Source organism: Pygocentrus nattereri, chromosome 1 (assembly GCF_015220715.1).
Source record: "Pygocentrus nattereri isolate fPygNat1 chromosome 1, fPygNat1.pri, whole genome shotgun sequence".
Lineage (NCBI taxonomy): Eukaryota > Metazoa > Chordata > Actinopteri > Characiformes > Serrasalmidae > Pygocentrus > Pygocentrus nattereri.
In genome coordinates, this window is record NC_051211.1 from 19842902 (window position 1) to 19858088 (window position 15187).

Below are 15187 nucleotides of genomic sequence, written 5' to 3' on the forward strand. Positions count from 1 at the left end.
GGGAGACCGCCGAGGGCACCCCGGATAAGCCGGGCCGGTTCTGACACCCCGCGGCCCGGCCATGTGGAGGAGGAGACTTGGCTGCAGGAGCGAACCGGAGGAAGCGGAGCCGGTAACGGCTTGATTCACCGCGGTGCTAAAGTCAGTACAGAACACAGACACACAACAGCTCAGCCTCGACTTACCGAACACACACGAGCAGCAGCAGCAGCGAGTCCTTCAAAAGATAAAAATCCCGAAGTCAAGCCCGGACCCTCCGCTTCCTTCGCGCCGCGTCCGTCTCCCTCTCCGGTAATTATGACACGCCGCCTGTGCTTCCGCACGGACCGCTCAGAGCAGCGCACCACAGCTCCGCCCACAATGAGTTAAAACCGAGAGGATTTCGATGAAGCACCGCTCTTTAAAAAGCATAATAATACAGGATTACAGTGTTTATTAGTTTTACACACCATAAAGGATTATACAGCATTTAAACAAAGCCTTTCAAACAATTACAGCTTTCACGAGCTCTCACTGAAATATCTAAACATTCTCAAACCTGATTAACCCACTCGGGTCACAAAGGAGCAGATCAGGACGGGCAGGTCGGTGAAATGATCAACCTGCTGCCTCAAACTGCTGCAAAGAAACTGCTTCTCACAACAAAACCAAGCTGACTGAGAGAATTACCCTTTAATAACAGCAATAACATCCATAACATTAATACTGAAACCCATAACAGCCAGAGCAAAATTAATAATAACAGCAGCAGAACATAAATACTCCATGTCAGTGATTCCCAAGCTGGTACTCAGGGTCCCGGCCCCCTCCAGACACTCCATATTTATTTATTTATTTATTTATAAACACACAGGCGATAGAGAAAAATGTGGCGTGCATTGGGGTCCCTGATGACGGAGGTGAGAACTACTGCTTTGTGTAACAACAGGTATAAATACATTAACAATACTTGTGGCAGCAATAAAACAAGTTAAATTACACTGAATTATTTTAACACTCCATGCTTCCACATGTTGAGATCAAGTTCAGGATCTACATTTAGCATCAAAATTAACTGCTTTAATCCCAATAAACAGCTCCTTGTGCTTCTGCAAGAGCATCTTTCCTGAAGCAGTTTTACTGAGTGAAGGGCTGTGTGCTCACTGCAAAATCTGCAGGGCAGATGGAAAGAGATCCAACATGCCTGAGAACGCATTAAGGATGGAAATATTCTCTCACATACACACACACACTCATGCATGTTTGAAGGATACAGTAAAGCTTTAGTGTTGGTCTCTGTGGGAGGCAGCTGGTCGAGAGACTCCAACAAACTGTGTACTCTCATGTTCAACTGCTCAGACAGAGAGAATGCACTACACTGAGAGAGAGAGAGAGAGAGAGAGAGAGAGAGAGAGAGAGAGAGAGAGAGAGAGAGAGAGAGAGAGAGAGAATCACTGTTAATCATCTCACTATTAGTATTGAGCATTTTGCATTTTTGGCATTAATTTGTCAACAGCTGTTAATCACAGTTCATGCCAATAAAGAGGGATGGGGAGAGGGAGGGAGTGTTTTGATGATGTTTTGGTTTCTGTCTCATTGTTGAAAGTAAATGGAAGCACTAAAGGAGAGAGAGAGAGAGAGAGAGAGAGAGAGAGAGAGAGAGAGAGAGAGAGAGAGAGATGCTTTATTGTTTTTAGTGCGGTTGGAAGCGATTTTCTTTGAAGTGTGAATTAGGAGCTGTTGCCTTTGTGCTTGTGTATGAATAGTAAATTAAACAGAATGGGGAGAGAGGGATGGAAGGAGGGCAAAAACAAATCAGTGTGACACAACAAGAGAAAATTGAGCAATGTATTCTTTTCAGTTACTTATCAGTTATTATTAATGCTTTTTTTGTATGTTTTCATACACACACAAATAATATCTTACAGTATTTTTCAGTCAAATACAAGACATTTTGCCCCTTGCTCTGACATGTGTTTCATGTCTGGATTGTATCTGGATATACTTTCATTTCATTTACACTTTTCATAAAAATCTGCCTCCAGTACCAGCGTGACCAGACAAGATAAAACTTTTCCCTCTCACAAAAGCAGATCAATACGAGACTTTTCCTTTTCGTTCTCTTCTTCTTTACAAGCTTACTAATATTGATCTGGTACAGTACTTTGGAAGGCAATGTATGGGTTGTTATTGTATTGTTGAGTCTCTCATCAATGTTTGACTTACTTTTAAAACACTGTTTTTTCTCTTACTAGACATTTACACTCTAATCTTTTTCAGGGTCACCAGCTGCCAATTTAACAATAAACAGTGCTAACATGTCATGCCTTTACACCTGCTCCACTGTTAGTGTATTCATGTGTGTGTGTGTGTGTGTGTTACCTCAGTGAGCAGTAGTTTTAGAGTGCATGTTGTGTTCTCTCTCAGCTCTTTCACTCCTCTCTTCTCTGCAGCCTCACAAACAAAAGCAACATCAGAGTCCCACTGTGTCACCCCTCCAGACCAGTGGACCAGCTACAGTCAAACACACACACACACACACACACACACACACACACACACACACACACACACACACACACTACATATTACTTTACTTTTAAACTACCTTTAAACAAAATACAAAAATCTGGCTTCAAGATGCTGGTACTGTTTTTATTCAGATAAAAACGCTGCAGTCAGCTTTTACTGTACACCACACGCTGTCAGAAACCACATAAGGAAACCTACTTATCACTCATACCATTTCGACTGATGCAAAAATTGGCCATTTCTGCTGTTTTATCTGCTCTTTTCCATTAATAATGGGATTTATAAATGCTGTTGCGTTTGAAAAATGTGACCTACCAAAGCTAAAAATTCTACGATTTAATTCAGTTTGTGTCAGAAATCATAAACTGATTATACATTTTGACCAGGAAAGTATGAACAGGAATTCACACATCAGTCGTGCTTTATCATCACTCTAATTAAACGAATCACTAAGATTTATTGATCTGAATAAATGAGTTCACACACCCACGCAAAAAAGGGAGTATATCTCAAAAAGAGTTCATATAAAATGACCCTACAATGTTCATCCTATACAATGTCATAGGTTTGAAATTAATTAGCATGAAGCTGTAAATTAAAATGTGTCCAGAATTATGAACAGAGCTGTAAAAGATAATAAAATGACTTAACAGGCTATAAGTTATAATAAATTTCCAATAAAATCTAAATTTAATCATATAACCAGCTGTACATCTAGATCTGGTCTAAAGGTTACACAACTTTAAGATGCTTTGCTTCTATTACTTGTTATATACATGAGCCTCGTAGCTCCTGTGTGAAACTAAAGGAATAAAGTTCAGACTCCAAAAATGTCTGTCAATCAACTATATTTATGGTCAAAAATTCAGTGAACACGAAACGTAACGTGGCAGTCGTTCTGTCTTGTTTAACGCTATTTAATCAAGAGTCTCATGGTCTATTCTTTCTAAAGCTCTGTTTAAATCTCCTGGAAACTCCTGTCAGAGTTACAGTAAATGTATATTTATGATGTGTATGGTAAAATAGATCAGCTGGTAGAATCTGAGCTTTCTGTGTGCAAAATATGCACAAGCCTGCATGTATTGTTGAAAGTAATGTGATTTTTTTTCTGTGCAAAGATGAGCTCAATTTGAATGAAATTCAATTTTTCCTAAAGCATCTTAACACAATGATTCTTCAATGTTGCAGCAAGCATCACACTGAAAACTCAGGGCCCACACTGGTATGCACATTTGTTTAATCAGATGACCTATACAAATCTATTGATGAGTGACTCACGTTCCTATTTCTATGTTGTCTTTTTCACAAAGTTAGGCTGTGAATCAAACAAAATAAAAATCTAAGAATCTTTGACTTTGTTAGAGCCTCCTTGAGAATCAATTTGTGGACCAAAGCAGATTAAATGACAGGACATTTTTGCATTGGCCTTCAAAGGTTAAGTCAACATCAGTACGATTTCCAATGTTATTGACTAAATGTTTATATATTCATGTTGTCTTTAGTGTCTGCCTCTTTCAAATTTGCTGCACTGACCCAATGGTGACCTCACAGGCAGCCTGAGAAAAGGAACGAGTGATGGTAAACTACTGTGTGTGTGAGATGCTGTGAATGAATGAGGGATGAATCTTCTCCTCCTCCTGTCACACTGCAGAGTCTCTCTGTCCTGACAGCACTGTGAATTAATCATCAGCCTGCTGCAGGGAATTTACACACACACCACAGGCTGAAGTGTGAGTAAGTGAGAGTAACAGAACAAAGACAGAGAGACAAGTAGATGGTGTGCATGTTAAAGAGAGATGGGTAGAAGACTATGGGCCTGATGTACTGACGTACACAGTATATGGGCCAAGAGCGCTGAAACATGCAAAATAGGTTTCTTCCCCTCATACATATCCATTTGAGCAAGGACTGCACAGAAAATGTGTGGAGATATTATACAGTGGAACGTCCACACGTATGAGTAACTGGGTTTTCTCCACCACTTAAAAGCCAAGTGTGTATGAGCAGTACTGTCTGTTAATTGACTTCCATTTACAATGGCAGCAGACAATGAGGCTACAAGCAGTGGTCCTCACTGTTTCTTCTAAAGCCACACATTCACGAGAGAATAAACAGCAACAACACATTTACAACACGTAACTAAGACATTAAAAGACATAAGGGGTGTGTAGGCAAATGTGCTTCCTTGCATTGTTTTTTTTTTTTTTAAACAAGGCACTATACTTGTCTCAATTCCTAGAAACTCGTATGGAATTTATAATGCAACATACAAAGCAGTTTCATGGACATATGGGTTCCTCTCATTATCCAGAAAGGCTAATAACATTTTAACCCTAAGGCCTATAAATGTATAACATATAGAAGATAATGGTTCCGAAGACCGTCAGTCATCACCAAGACCAGGGATAAAAATATGGGGCTGAAATGAAGAAGGCAGATAGGAATGTGCTCAACATCAATGACAGCAGGAATGAATGCTAACTGCAGACTTGATCATGCTAATGCTGATGTTCACAACCAGTAAATCACTTAAACAATTAAGGTTGCTGTCCAGACATTTGTGGATTCTAATCCAGGAATTTGGTATTGGGAAAAAAAATATCAAATCCATCTGGTTTTTTTTCAGGGTAGGAATTAGTATTTTGCATTTCTGTGGTAGTGTAATCATGGAATGGCTCAAGCCATCTCCACTATCCCTGAAGGAAGCTCAACAGTGCAACTGATTTAACTTTCTCAAAACTTTCTCAGGGCACTATGACTGAAAACATGTCACAGATATTTTATAAAGCTCATTTCATTTCACACTGTACACTGTTAAAAAGCATCAATCCTGTAAGACCTTTTGGAAGGAAAATAAATGCACATTACAAATAACAATGGAATTTCACTGCTGAAGCTTGCATTTGACCAGTAAAGGACATTCAGAGTAAGGTCAGGTCCATCCCAAAACCACTCTGCAGAAAACAGGCATGTAAAATCATGAGGTACGAAAAAAGTGACAAGTTCAGAAACCAGACCCAAATGTCTCTTGGCAGCTCATAGCAATTACAAGAGACCATGGAAATTAAAATGTCTGATGAAAACTAAGCTGTGGCTGTTTGTTTTAGTTGCAAATGCTAAAAATTCACACATTAACCTTTTTCACAGACAAAAAGCTACTAAAGAAAATAATCTGTATATGCATCAACACATCCTTACCATACTCTTACAATTGCATGAACCACAGGAAATGTTTGGTCATTTTTAAATTGTAGAATGTGGCAACACATGAAATAAGGCATGTTTCACACTTGGCAGTTGGTTTGCTCCAATTAAAACAAAGCCTGTATAATACATACATAAAACCATACATGAAAAGTTATGAAATCGATCCAATCAGTTGTGACTTTTTACCTGCACACCTGTTTACATCTTTTGTTTAGATTTAAATTTAAAATTTAAATAAAACCTTAAATAAAATTAAAATAAAATCTTAAATAATTTAATAAAAATGTAAATAACACCTTACATTTGTCCTTGTGAACACCAAAACAGAATTAAAATGTAACATCATATCATTTCCTGCTTCAGTCAAGACCAAGAGAACTAGAAAATACAAATATTAATAACTCTAAAAAGGCACCCAAACCAGATGCTGTAACACTGAGGGAAATTCAAGGTAATCTTAGTCCTGACTGCCTCACAGAAATACCCCACTGCCATCTCCAAATTAAAAAAATTTAAACGTTACATGATTGATATGAATGCCATTCAATATGGTTAATTTTAACAAAAAGTAATCTTATAAAATGTATGTATATAATTAAAAGTACTCATGTACAAACTAAATAGAATCCTGGAACCGCAGCCCAGGAACAAACACTGCCACTGGTTCCTCCACTTTCTAGTTGCTAAAAAGGTGAAAATAATGCAACAAATATGTGCATGAACTGTGTGTGTGTGTGTGTGTGTGTGTGTGTGTGTGTGTGTGTGTGTGTGTGTGTGTGCGTGTGTGTGTGTTGAAAAAAAAAGATAGTGGGAGTGTGTGCTTCTCACCAGAGTGAGTAGGCTGAGTGTAGCTGGATGTAGTGCCAGGTTTTCTCCAGAGTTTAGTAGAGAGTACAGCAGGAAACGATTCCACGGCTGGCATACCACATGCTGGGCTACACACACACAGTAGAAGTACTCATATACAGTACTGTGCAAATGTCAGAGCCATTAACAGTCATTAAGCTGTTCATTTTTCAGCATCAGTAAAATAATACAGAAATCACATGTAACAGAAAACTACACTGAAGCCCCAAAAACTAAATAGCACTTGTTTACACTTAAAGTGTCCACCCTGTGCCTTTACTAAAATGTCCCTTGCTTTAAGGAGACTTGTTTTCATCTTTTAACTCTGCAGGGATTCCACACTCTTCCAAAATTCTGTTTGAAGTTGGTTGCATTTTATGCTATGATGTTGGGGTCAGAGTCAGTCCGCTGTTCTAGTAACACCATCAGGTAGCTAATGTAGCTTTGATTTACACATGTTCTTTTTCTAATAGTTTTCTCAGTAAAGGCTTATATATATACACATATATATATATATATACATACACTGCTCAAAAAAAATAAAGGGAACACTTAAACAACACAATATAACTCCAAGTAAATCAAACTGCTGTGAAATCAAACTGTCCACTTAGGAAGCAACAGTGATTGACAATCAATTTCACAGCTGTTGTGCAAATGGAATAGACAACAGGTGGAAATTACTGACAGTTAGAAAGACACACTCAATAAAGGAGTGGTTCTGCAGGTGGGGACCACAGACCACTTCTCAGTACCTTTCTGCTTTCTGGCTGATGTTTTGGTCACTTTAAAATGTTGGTGGTGCTTTCACACTCGTGGTAGCATGAGACGGACTCTACAACCCACACAAGTCGCTCAGGTAGTGCAGCTCATCCAGGATGGCACATCAATGCGAACTGTGGCAAGAAGGTTTGCTGTGTCTGTCAGCGTACTGTCCAGAGGCTGGAGGTGCTACCAGGAGACAGGCCAGTACACCAGGAGACGTGGAGGAGGCCGTAGGAGGGCAACAACCCAGCAGCAGGACCGCTACCTCCACTTTTGTGCAAGGAGGAACAGGAGGAGCACTGCCAGAGCCCTGCAAAATACCGCTACCTCCACAAATGTGCATGTTTCTGCACAAACTGTTAGAAACCGACTCCATGAGGATGGTATGAGGGCCCGACGTCCACAGATGGGGGTTGTGCTCACAGCCCAACACCGTGCAGGACATTTGGCATTTGCCCGAGAACACCAGGATTGGCAAATTCACCACGGGGCGCCCAGTGCTCTTCACAGATGAAAGCAGGTTCACACTGAGCACATGTGACAGATGTGACAGAGTCTGGAGACGCCGTGGAGAGCGATCTGCTGCCTGCAACATCCTTCAGCATGACCGGTTTGGCAGTGGGTCAGTAATGGTGCGGGGTGGCATTTCTTTCTTTTTCTCAGCACATTCAACTTTGTACAGAACAAAGTATTCAATGAGAATATTTCATTCATTCAGATCTAGGATGTGTTATTTGAGTGTTCCCTTCATTTTTTTGAGCAGTGTATATACACACACACACACACACATATACATACATACAAAGACACACACATATATACGTGTGTGTGTGTATATATATACATATATATATATATATATATACACACACACACACACACACACACACACACACACACATCCATACATACGTACACACACACATACATACATACCTATAGTAGGCTTTCTTCTGTGTAAAAAGCCTGTCAGTGACCTCAGACAGTTCACACATGTATTGAGCAGCATCTCCTGCTTCTGTAACACACACACAGAGTGAGATTTGAATAATGAATAATTCATTGCTCTTCAGCAGTAGTCCCAGTGAGCAGAACCCAAAAACTATCAAAGTAGCACAGACTGCTACTGCAGACACACTGATTTAGTGCATGTGTGAGTGTGCGTACCTGCAGCAGTAGACTCTGTAACGCTGTCACTAAGCTGATAGCTCCTGTATAGCCCAGTGGATGTAGTGCTCCATCTACAGGTTGCAGGGGGCGCTGCAGCCTTAAACTCTTCGATACATGCACTACAGGAGATGACAGATCCACATCCAGCAGGGCCTGCACTAACCGCACAACACATACTACAGACAGAAGTAGGTGGGTGGGTGGGTGGGGAGGGAAAGGGGGAGAGAGAAAGCGAGAGAGAGGGAAAGGGAGGGGGAGAGAGAGAGAGAGAGGTAAAGGGAGAGAAGGAGAGAGAGAGGGAAAGGGAGGGAGGGAGAGAGAGAGGGAAAGGGAGGGAGAGAGAGAAAAGGGTGGAAGAGAGAGAGAGAAATCAAACCTATTACTATTTTATATACAATAGTCAGAGAAATCAAAACCTATTAATATTTTATAAACAATAGTCAGTTCTTCCCACAGATAGTCTTATTTTAACAGTTTAAAAAATATTTGTATTTAAATATCCACAACAATACTAAAGCATGTGTGTGTGTGTGTGTATATATATATATATATATATATATATATATATATATATATATATATATATATATATATATATATATATATATATATACAGAATATATATATATATATATATATATATAAAAATATATATATAAAACATTTAACATTACATTCATACACACACACATATATATGGGCACTTGTGGGCTGGAGGATAGGGAACCAGCCCTGTGACTAGAAGGTTGCTGGTTCCATCCCTTTGACTGACAGTCCATGACTGAAGTGCCCTTGTGCAAAGCACCTAACCCCCAATTGCTCCCCGGGCGTCGTGGATAGGGCTGCCCACTGCTAGTGTGCTCACTGCCTCCTAGTGTGCATGTGCTCACTAGTGTGCATGTATGTGGGTGTTTCACGGCACGGATGCGTTAAAAAAAAAAATAACGTATATGTATTTATTTTAGTGTTGTTGTGGGTATTCAAATATATAGATATACACACACACAGACACACATGTGGTTGAGTTGCCAGTAGAAAATTGTTAAATAAATAAACAGCTTACTTCTATAAATGTGACATCGAAAATTATTCTTGCAATTTATTGATGAAAAAAAAAATTATTCATAGGACAATCTCGATCCCATCCTGCTACTCACTTGTGCAATTTTACACCTAGAATTTGATTTCTCTTCAAAAGAATGACCAGATGCAGTTACATTACTGATCTAATATATACTTAAAAGATGAGCGATCATGTACTCAGATCATGTACACTGATGTGTGCAAACTTGTGGTCATTAAGGTAGCTGAATCCTTACTGAAATACAGAGGAAATGGTGAAATCTTAGAAAAGTGCATTTTAGTTGTTTCAGCTGTCGATATGTGAGTAAAAGACATTAGTTGAGTCTAGTTTGCATTCGTTTTCAACATTTAACCCTTTTGGACAGTGATTATGGTTTGTTCTGTGAGTCATAAAACACTTCAGCTCACTGTTATTCTCTATAGTGTGACCTACTGGAACAAAAAAGGCCCAAGTACATATCTAAATTGTCATGTTTTACAGTATGAACAAAGATGCCAGATAAGATCTGAGCATGGCAGCAATATACATATAAAAATAAAAATGGCCAGTAAATGGAAGAGTGATATAAAAGCAACTTTTATTTATTTAATCAAACATTTGCAGAATTAAGCAACATCTTTTATATGTACTTCCTAGTATTTATAAGCAACATTTGTGACTTTTGGATTTTACAGAATTTCAGTGAAATAAATTTAAGAAAACTACATTTAGCAGTATGGCACACAAGAGCAATTTAATATTTGTTCTTGGCAATTTTCACTTCAGGGTGGCTGATGCAATGTTCTGTAACTGTTCTGAGACGATTCCTAGAAACACGTATAGAGCCCTGTATATACAGTCACTGTCACTGCTGTCAGAACCGTGTATCTCCAAAAAGAAGAACTTAACAGAGGACATACAAAACATACTTTACTTTTAATGTGAGGCAATGGAACCAGACTTTTTTCCCAAGTGACTTTGGGCAGTTTCTTTTGGTTCATTCATCATTAAATTTACACCCACGTAAAGGGTGAAAGGCATTTTCAAATTATGTTAAACTGAAAAACGAGACAAAAATGGAAATATGAAGTTTTGTTCCGACAGCAGCGATATGAAATGTTTCTATGCAAGTGTGTGTCTGTTGGTCTTACCAAGTACCAAGTTGTCAGTATGTCTCTTGTGGAATGTGAGTACTTTAACAAAGATTTCTAGCTCTAAACTCACACTCTTATGCACCTGAAACAAACACACAAAGTACATTCTTACATGCAAGTACTACAGAACACTTACATGCCATCACTTTTCTTACATTCACTAACATGCATACACTAGTTTTATGCATACACACATGAACATTAACTAGTATGTGTGTTTGACAGTGCGTATGAAGAGTTTGATGACTGGCTGTTTCCGACTGGCTTACGGGCTTGCTGATCAGCCAATTAATATGGTTACTGTAAAGGATCATTCTCTCCATGCTGGAAATTGTATCAGCCTTGCTTTTAAACTCTGCTACTCTCAGACTCTGATTCTTAAAATTATTATCATTCTTCTTCTTATTATCATCATCATCATCATCATCGGCAACATATTAAAAGCTGGAAGACAGAATAGCCCTGGTCAATTTAAGTAAAAAAAAATGACAATATTGAGAATGGTCTGAGAGAAGCAGAGAATAAAAAGCGATGCTAAAGGGTAATTTACATTAAGAACTTGTCATTGGTCATTCTGAAACACACTGTCAAACTGTCAGAGGTGTATGCATAATACACAAGATTGTGTGCATGGGTTAGACACTATGTGTGTGACTCTCAGTTATTCTCACCTGTGCGGAGAGTGTATGCTGTAGAGTGATAAGTGAGCTTAACAGAAGTAGACAGCAGCAAACGAGTGGGGATGAAGAAATAATAGGAAACGGGGAGGACAAGAGATTCAGCACCACCTGCAGCAACTCCATCACACTTGTGTTAGACAACAACATAGACACCACTGCACGTGCACACACACACACGCACACAGAAGAGTGATGAAAGCATCAAGTCAGAGTGAGACAACCACATTACTGTTTTTAATTTGAATGTCATTGAGTATCTGTGTTTAATTATTTGACATCAAACCTGCTTTAATTTTGAATGAGTGCCTGCTTGTATGTTCTCATTTAATGCCATGTACAAATGAGTATAGTGCAAAATGTTCCCTGATTTTGTTGCAATATGTACTCAGAATGCAACTGAAATTAACATTAGACTTACTAAGGCTGTGCAGTAAGTCTTCCCACATTAATGCATATGCATGAGAGACAAAAGTGCATTGTTTTTCCATGCACATGGCCAATAAACTACACTTAGGTCTCATATGCCAATTTTGTTCATAACGTGCAAGCAGAAAGCACCTGAGATGCTGAGTTGCACCTGAAACTGTTGCAAAACACCAGTTTATACAGTTGTTTATACAGATACAAGTGTGTGTGGATTACCTCTGTCAGCAGTGTGTGGTGAACACAGGGTCAGACAACCGTAGATGTAGTTCAAGGCCGGCCGCAGAAATTCTGAGTTATTGCACTTTACCTTTCCAACAAGATTACTCACTACACACACACACACACACACACACACACACACACACACACACACACAAGCTTACGCTCATGTCCTCAGCCTCAGCTGTCTCTAATAAATCATTACAGGCTTGGAATCAGGATTTGAACCTGCAGGTGTGATGATAAGGTCACTTGCTGTCACGTGATGGTAACAGACATGATAAAGACATGTAATGTAATGAAGACACACCACATTCAGCAGAAGCATTTTTAGCTCTTTTTTTTTGTTTAACATTTTCAGTCTATGTATGCTAAGCAATAGTTTACTATCAGCACCTGTTGTAGCATTGAGTAATTCAATAAATAAGCAATAATTAGTCATGGCTTGAATCAATTAAATACTTCAGTATATGTTACATTGGTATTTGTTTCATCATTTTAGAATTTGTAAAATCTCACCTTCTACACCACAGAAATTGCAGCCTACGATAAACCGGTCTTTTGATAGACCAGTGATCATTACCAGAGATGTACTGATACCATTTTTTTTTCAGACTATGAGTACATATGTTTTTAGTACTGATGATGCCAATGCATTCTGAGTAAGCTACATAGAATTAAGCAGGTGTTAGTGTAAATGAGAGCAATGTACCATCTGATTTTTAAATGAAGTGCATTAGCTTGCTATGTTACATCAATTAGCTTGATCAAGTAGCCTTTTAGTGGAGAGGAACGGGTTAAGTTCCATGTCAGAAAAGCACTTATGTACAGCTGTAAGTAAAGAATGTGTCATAATTTTAATCCCCATTACTCATCTGTCTCGTTGAGCATCCAAAGCTAATCTGATGATCTTACATTTTGAGATTTACATCTTGTTGTCTTTTTGGCTGGGTAAGCTGTTAATCTATTAAGTCAAACAGAGTAAAGTCAACATATACAGACTTTGGTACCCCAGACATTTTCTTATTCGCCTTTGTTTAGCTAGACTACGTTGTCTCCATCCATACTGGGGGGCGTGGTTGTGATAGTGATTGTGTGTTGGGGGCTAAAATTGCCCAATTAATTCCTGGAGGGAATGTTTACAATGACCAACGACTTGTCGTCCGATTGCCAGTGTCAGCAACACTTCTCTATGTAAGCAGACCCTCTCTCACTGCTAGCTTGACTTGTTTGTTCATTAGCACAGCAGTGTACACTAGGCTTATATCACAAGGTACAAGGTTGTATCAGATGTTATGTGTTTTTTTTTTTGGCGTGCACGAGTAAAGTATGAGTAAATGAGCACAGTTTCTGTAAAAAAGTAATAAGTTACAGATGGTTTCATTCAGAATGCATGTGCAAGTGGCATGTGCAAGTGGCAGACACATGAGGGAAGATGAACAAGAAGGGAAAAACAGACAAGGGCAAGGCATAACAGGATGTTAGTTTCAAATACCTCATAAATTAGATAAATACATGCCTTGTATCTACTCACTTCAGATTGCAGCAAACTGCATCTTTTTCCATTTTAAGGCCACCAAGATCACATTTTAATGGAGCATTTATAATATAATTCAGAATGAGTGAAAGTATGTGATTAGACTGGATCTCTATGGAGTGTAAATCTCACTCATGTGTGAGTGGACAAAAAATGATTCAAGTTTTGATGGCTGTGTGGTCTAAAACATTTGTTAAAATAATAAGCATGTGTTTTGTCAGACAGATGAGCAAGAGCCCTATAAATATTACTCTGAAGGGTGATTTTCAGAAGAAGTACTTGAGTACTTATTTTGAGAAATATCAACAAGTAGTCCAAGCCTGTAAAACTTAGGGCAGCCCCATTATACTTTCTGATCAGCTTTCATTTGTACAGTGACATATCTGCAACTAAAAGCTGGTTCCTCAAAATGTTTGTTCTCACCGTGATACAGCAGTTTAAAGTCTGTGTTGTCCATATTGCTTTGAGCTGGCAAGTTAATCTGCACTAAACACAACACCTCCAGTATCAAAGAGCCTAGAACTGCAGAGAAAGAGAGAGAGAGAATGAGGCGAATTAAACATATAGGCAGAATAATGGGATCAGATCATTCCATCACAACACTATCCAAATCTCACTACAGGTCATCAGACTGCAAATTAAAGTCTCGTCCTCATCTATAAAGCCTTATTCACACAATGATACTAACATTTAACTTTCATCTGTGCAGATACGAGTTGCAAACAATGCCCATACCCATCGTCCCCACCTAACAATTAATGCTATCCAACTTACGGGGCAAAATTAACTCAGAGACAGTGTATATTTTTCTTCTATTCATATTCTTTGTTAGTTAGGTTTGAGCAAAAATGTGGACTGTTTGAGAACCACTGTTCTAGTGAATATGAACCAAAATTTGGGCTGACTGGTTAACAGAGCTTTAAACGACCAGATCCACCCCCATGTGTTTGAATTGCATATAAGCATAAGCCATCAGATCAAAATGCTTGTAAAATTTTGAAACATATTTAGTCAGGTGTGTGAAACTGCTGGTAGAGATATACACTACCCTGGGGAAACTGACTTAATTTGAGTAATATGTAAATGAGTCCAATTATACATGCAGCTTATATTATGAAACAGCTTTAATCACTGTCTACTTAACGCTCTAGAGAAAAAAAATCAGTTCAAAATACATTCTGTAAGTGATTCAGTCTTAATACGCCTTATTCAACACAACACATTTTAAATGGCCAGAGACTAGTGACCTTCAGCAGGTCAGCACATCAGTGAGCTGAATTTAAGGAAGCAGAGTTAACATTCAACTGAATTAAAAAGTGTAAAATTTCACTGTCTGTGTGAATCAATTCAGAAAACATTAATATTCACATGGAAAAATAGTTTTCCTCTCCATGCCCGCATACATAAAGACTGCGGGATTATTTCACCTTTTTAAATTGGTTTGAAATACCTTTCTTATTGGAGAAGATAAAAAGATAATAACAGATAAAAAACAGATAATATTAACATTAAATGTGAGGAACGTCACACTGTTTGGACAGATAGTTAAAAAGTGTGGCCTGCAGGCCAAAGTTGGCCTGTGAGGATTCATCATTTGGCCTGCTGAAAA

General features: G+C 38.7%; 1 protein-coding gene across 1 annotated transcript in view; it reads right to left on the reverse strand.

Annotated features, from left to right (window-relative positions):
• Positions 1 to 277: 277 nt before the first annotated feature.
• LOC108442554 (meiosis inhibitor protein 1) overlaps positions 278 to 15187 on the reverse strand; it is a 34578-nt gene continuing 19668 nt past the window's right edge. The window contains 10 exon segments of the mRNA XM_037540327.1: positions 278 to 398; positions 539 to 1357; positions 2362 to 2493; positions 6547 to 6653; positions 8266 to 8347; positions 8497 to 8675; positions 10714 to 10798; positions 11388 to 11551; positions 12039 to 12149; positions 14002 to 14100. Coding sequence (XP_037396224.1) covers positions 986 to 1357; positions 2362 to 2493; positions 6547 to 6653; positions 8266 to 8347; positions 8497 to 8675; positions 10714 to 10798; positions 11388 to 11551; positions 12039 to 12149; positions 14002 to 14100 — 1331 coding nt within the window. The 3' untranslated portion in view covers positions 278 to 398; positions 539 to 985.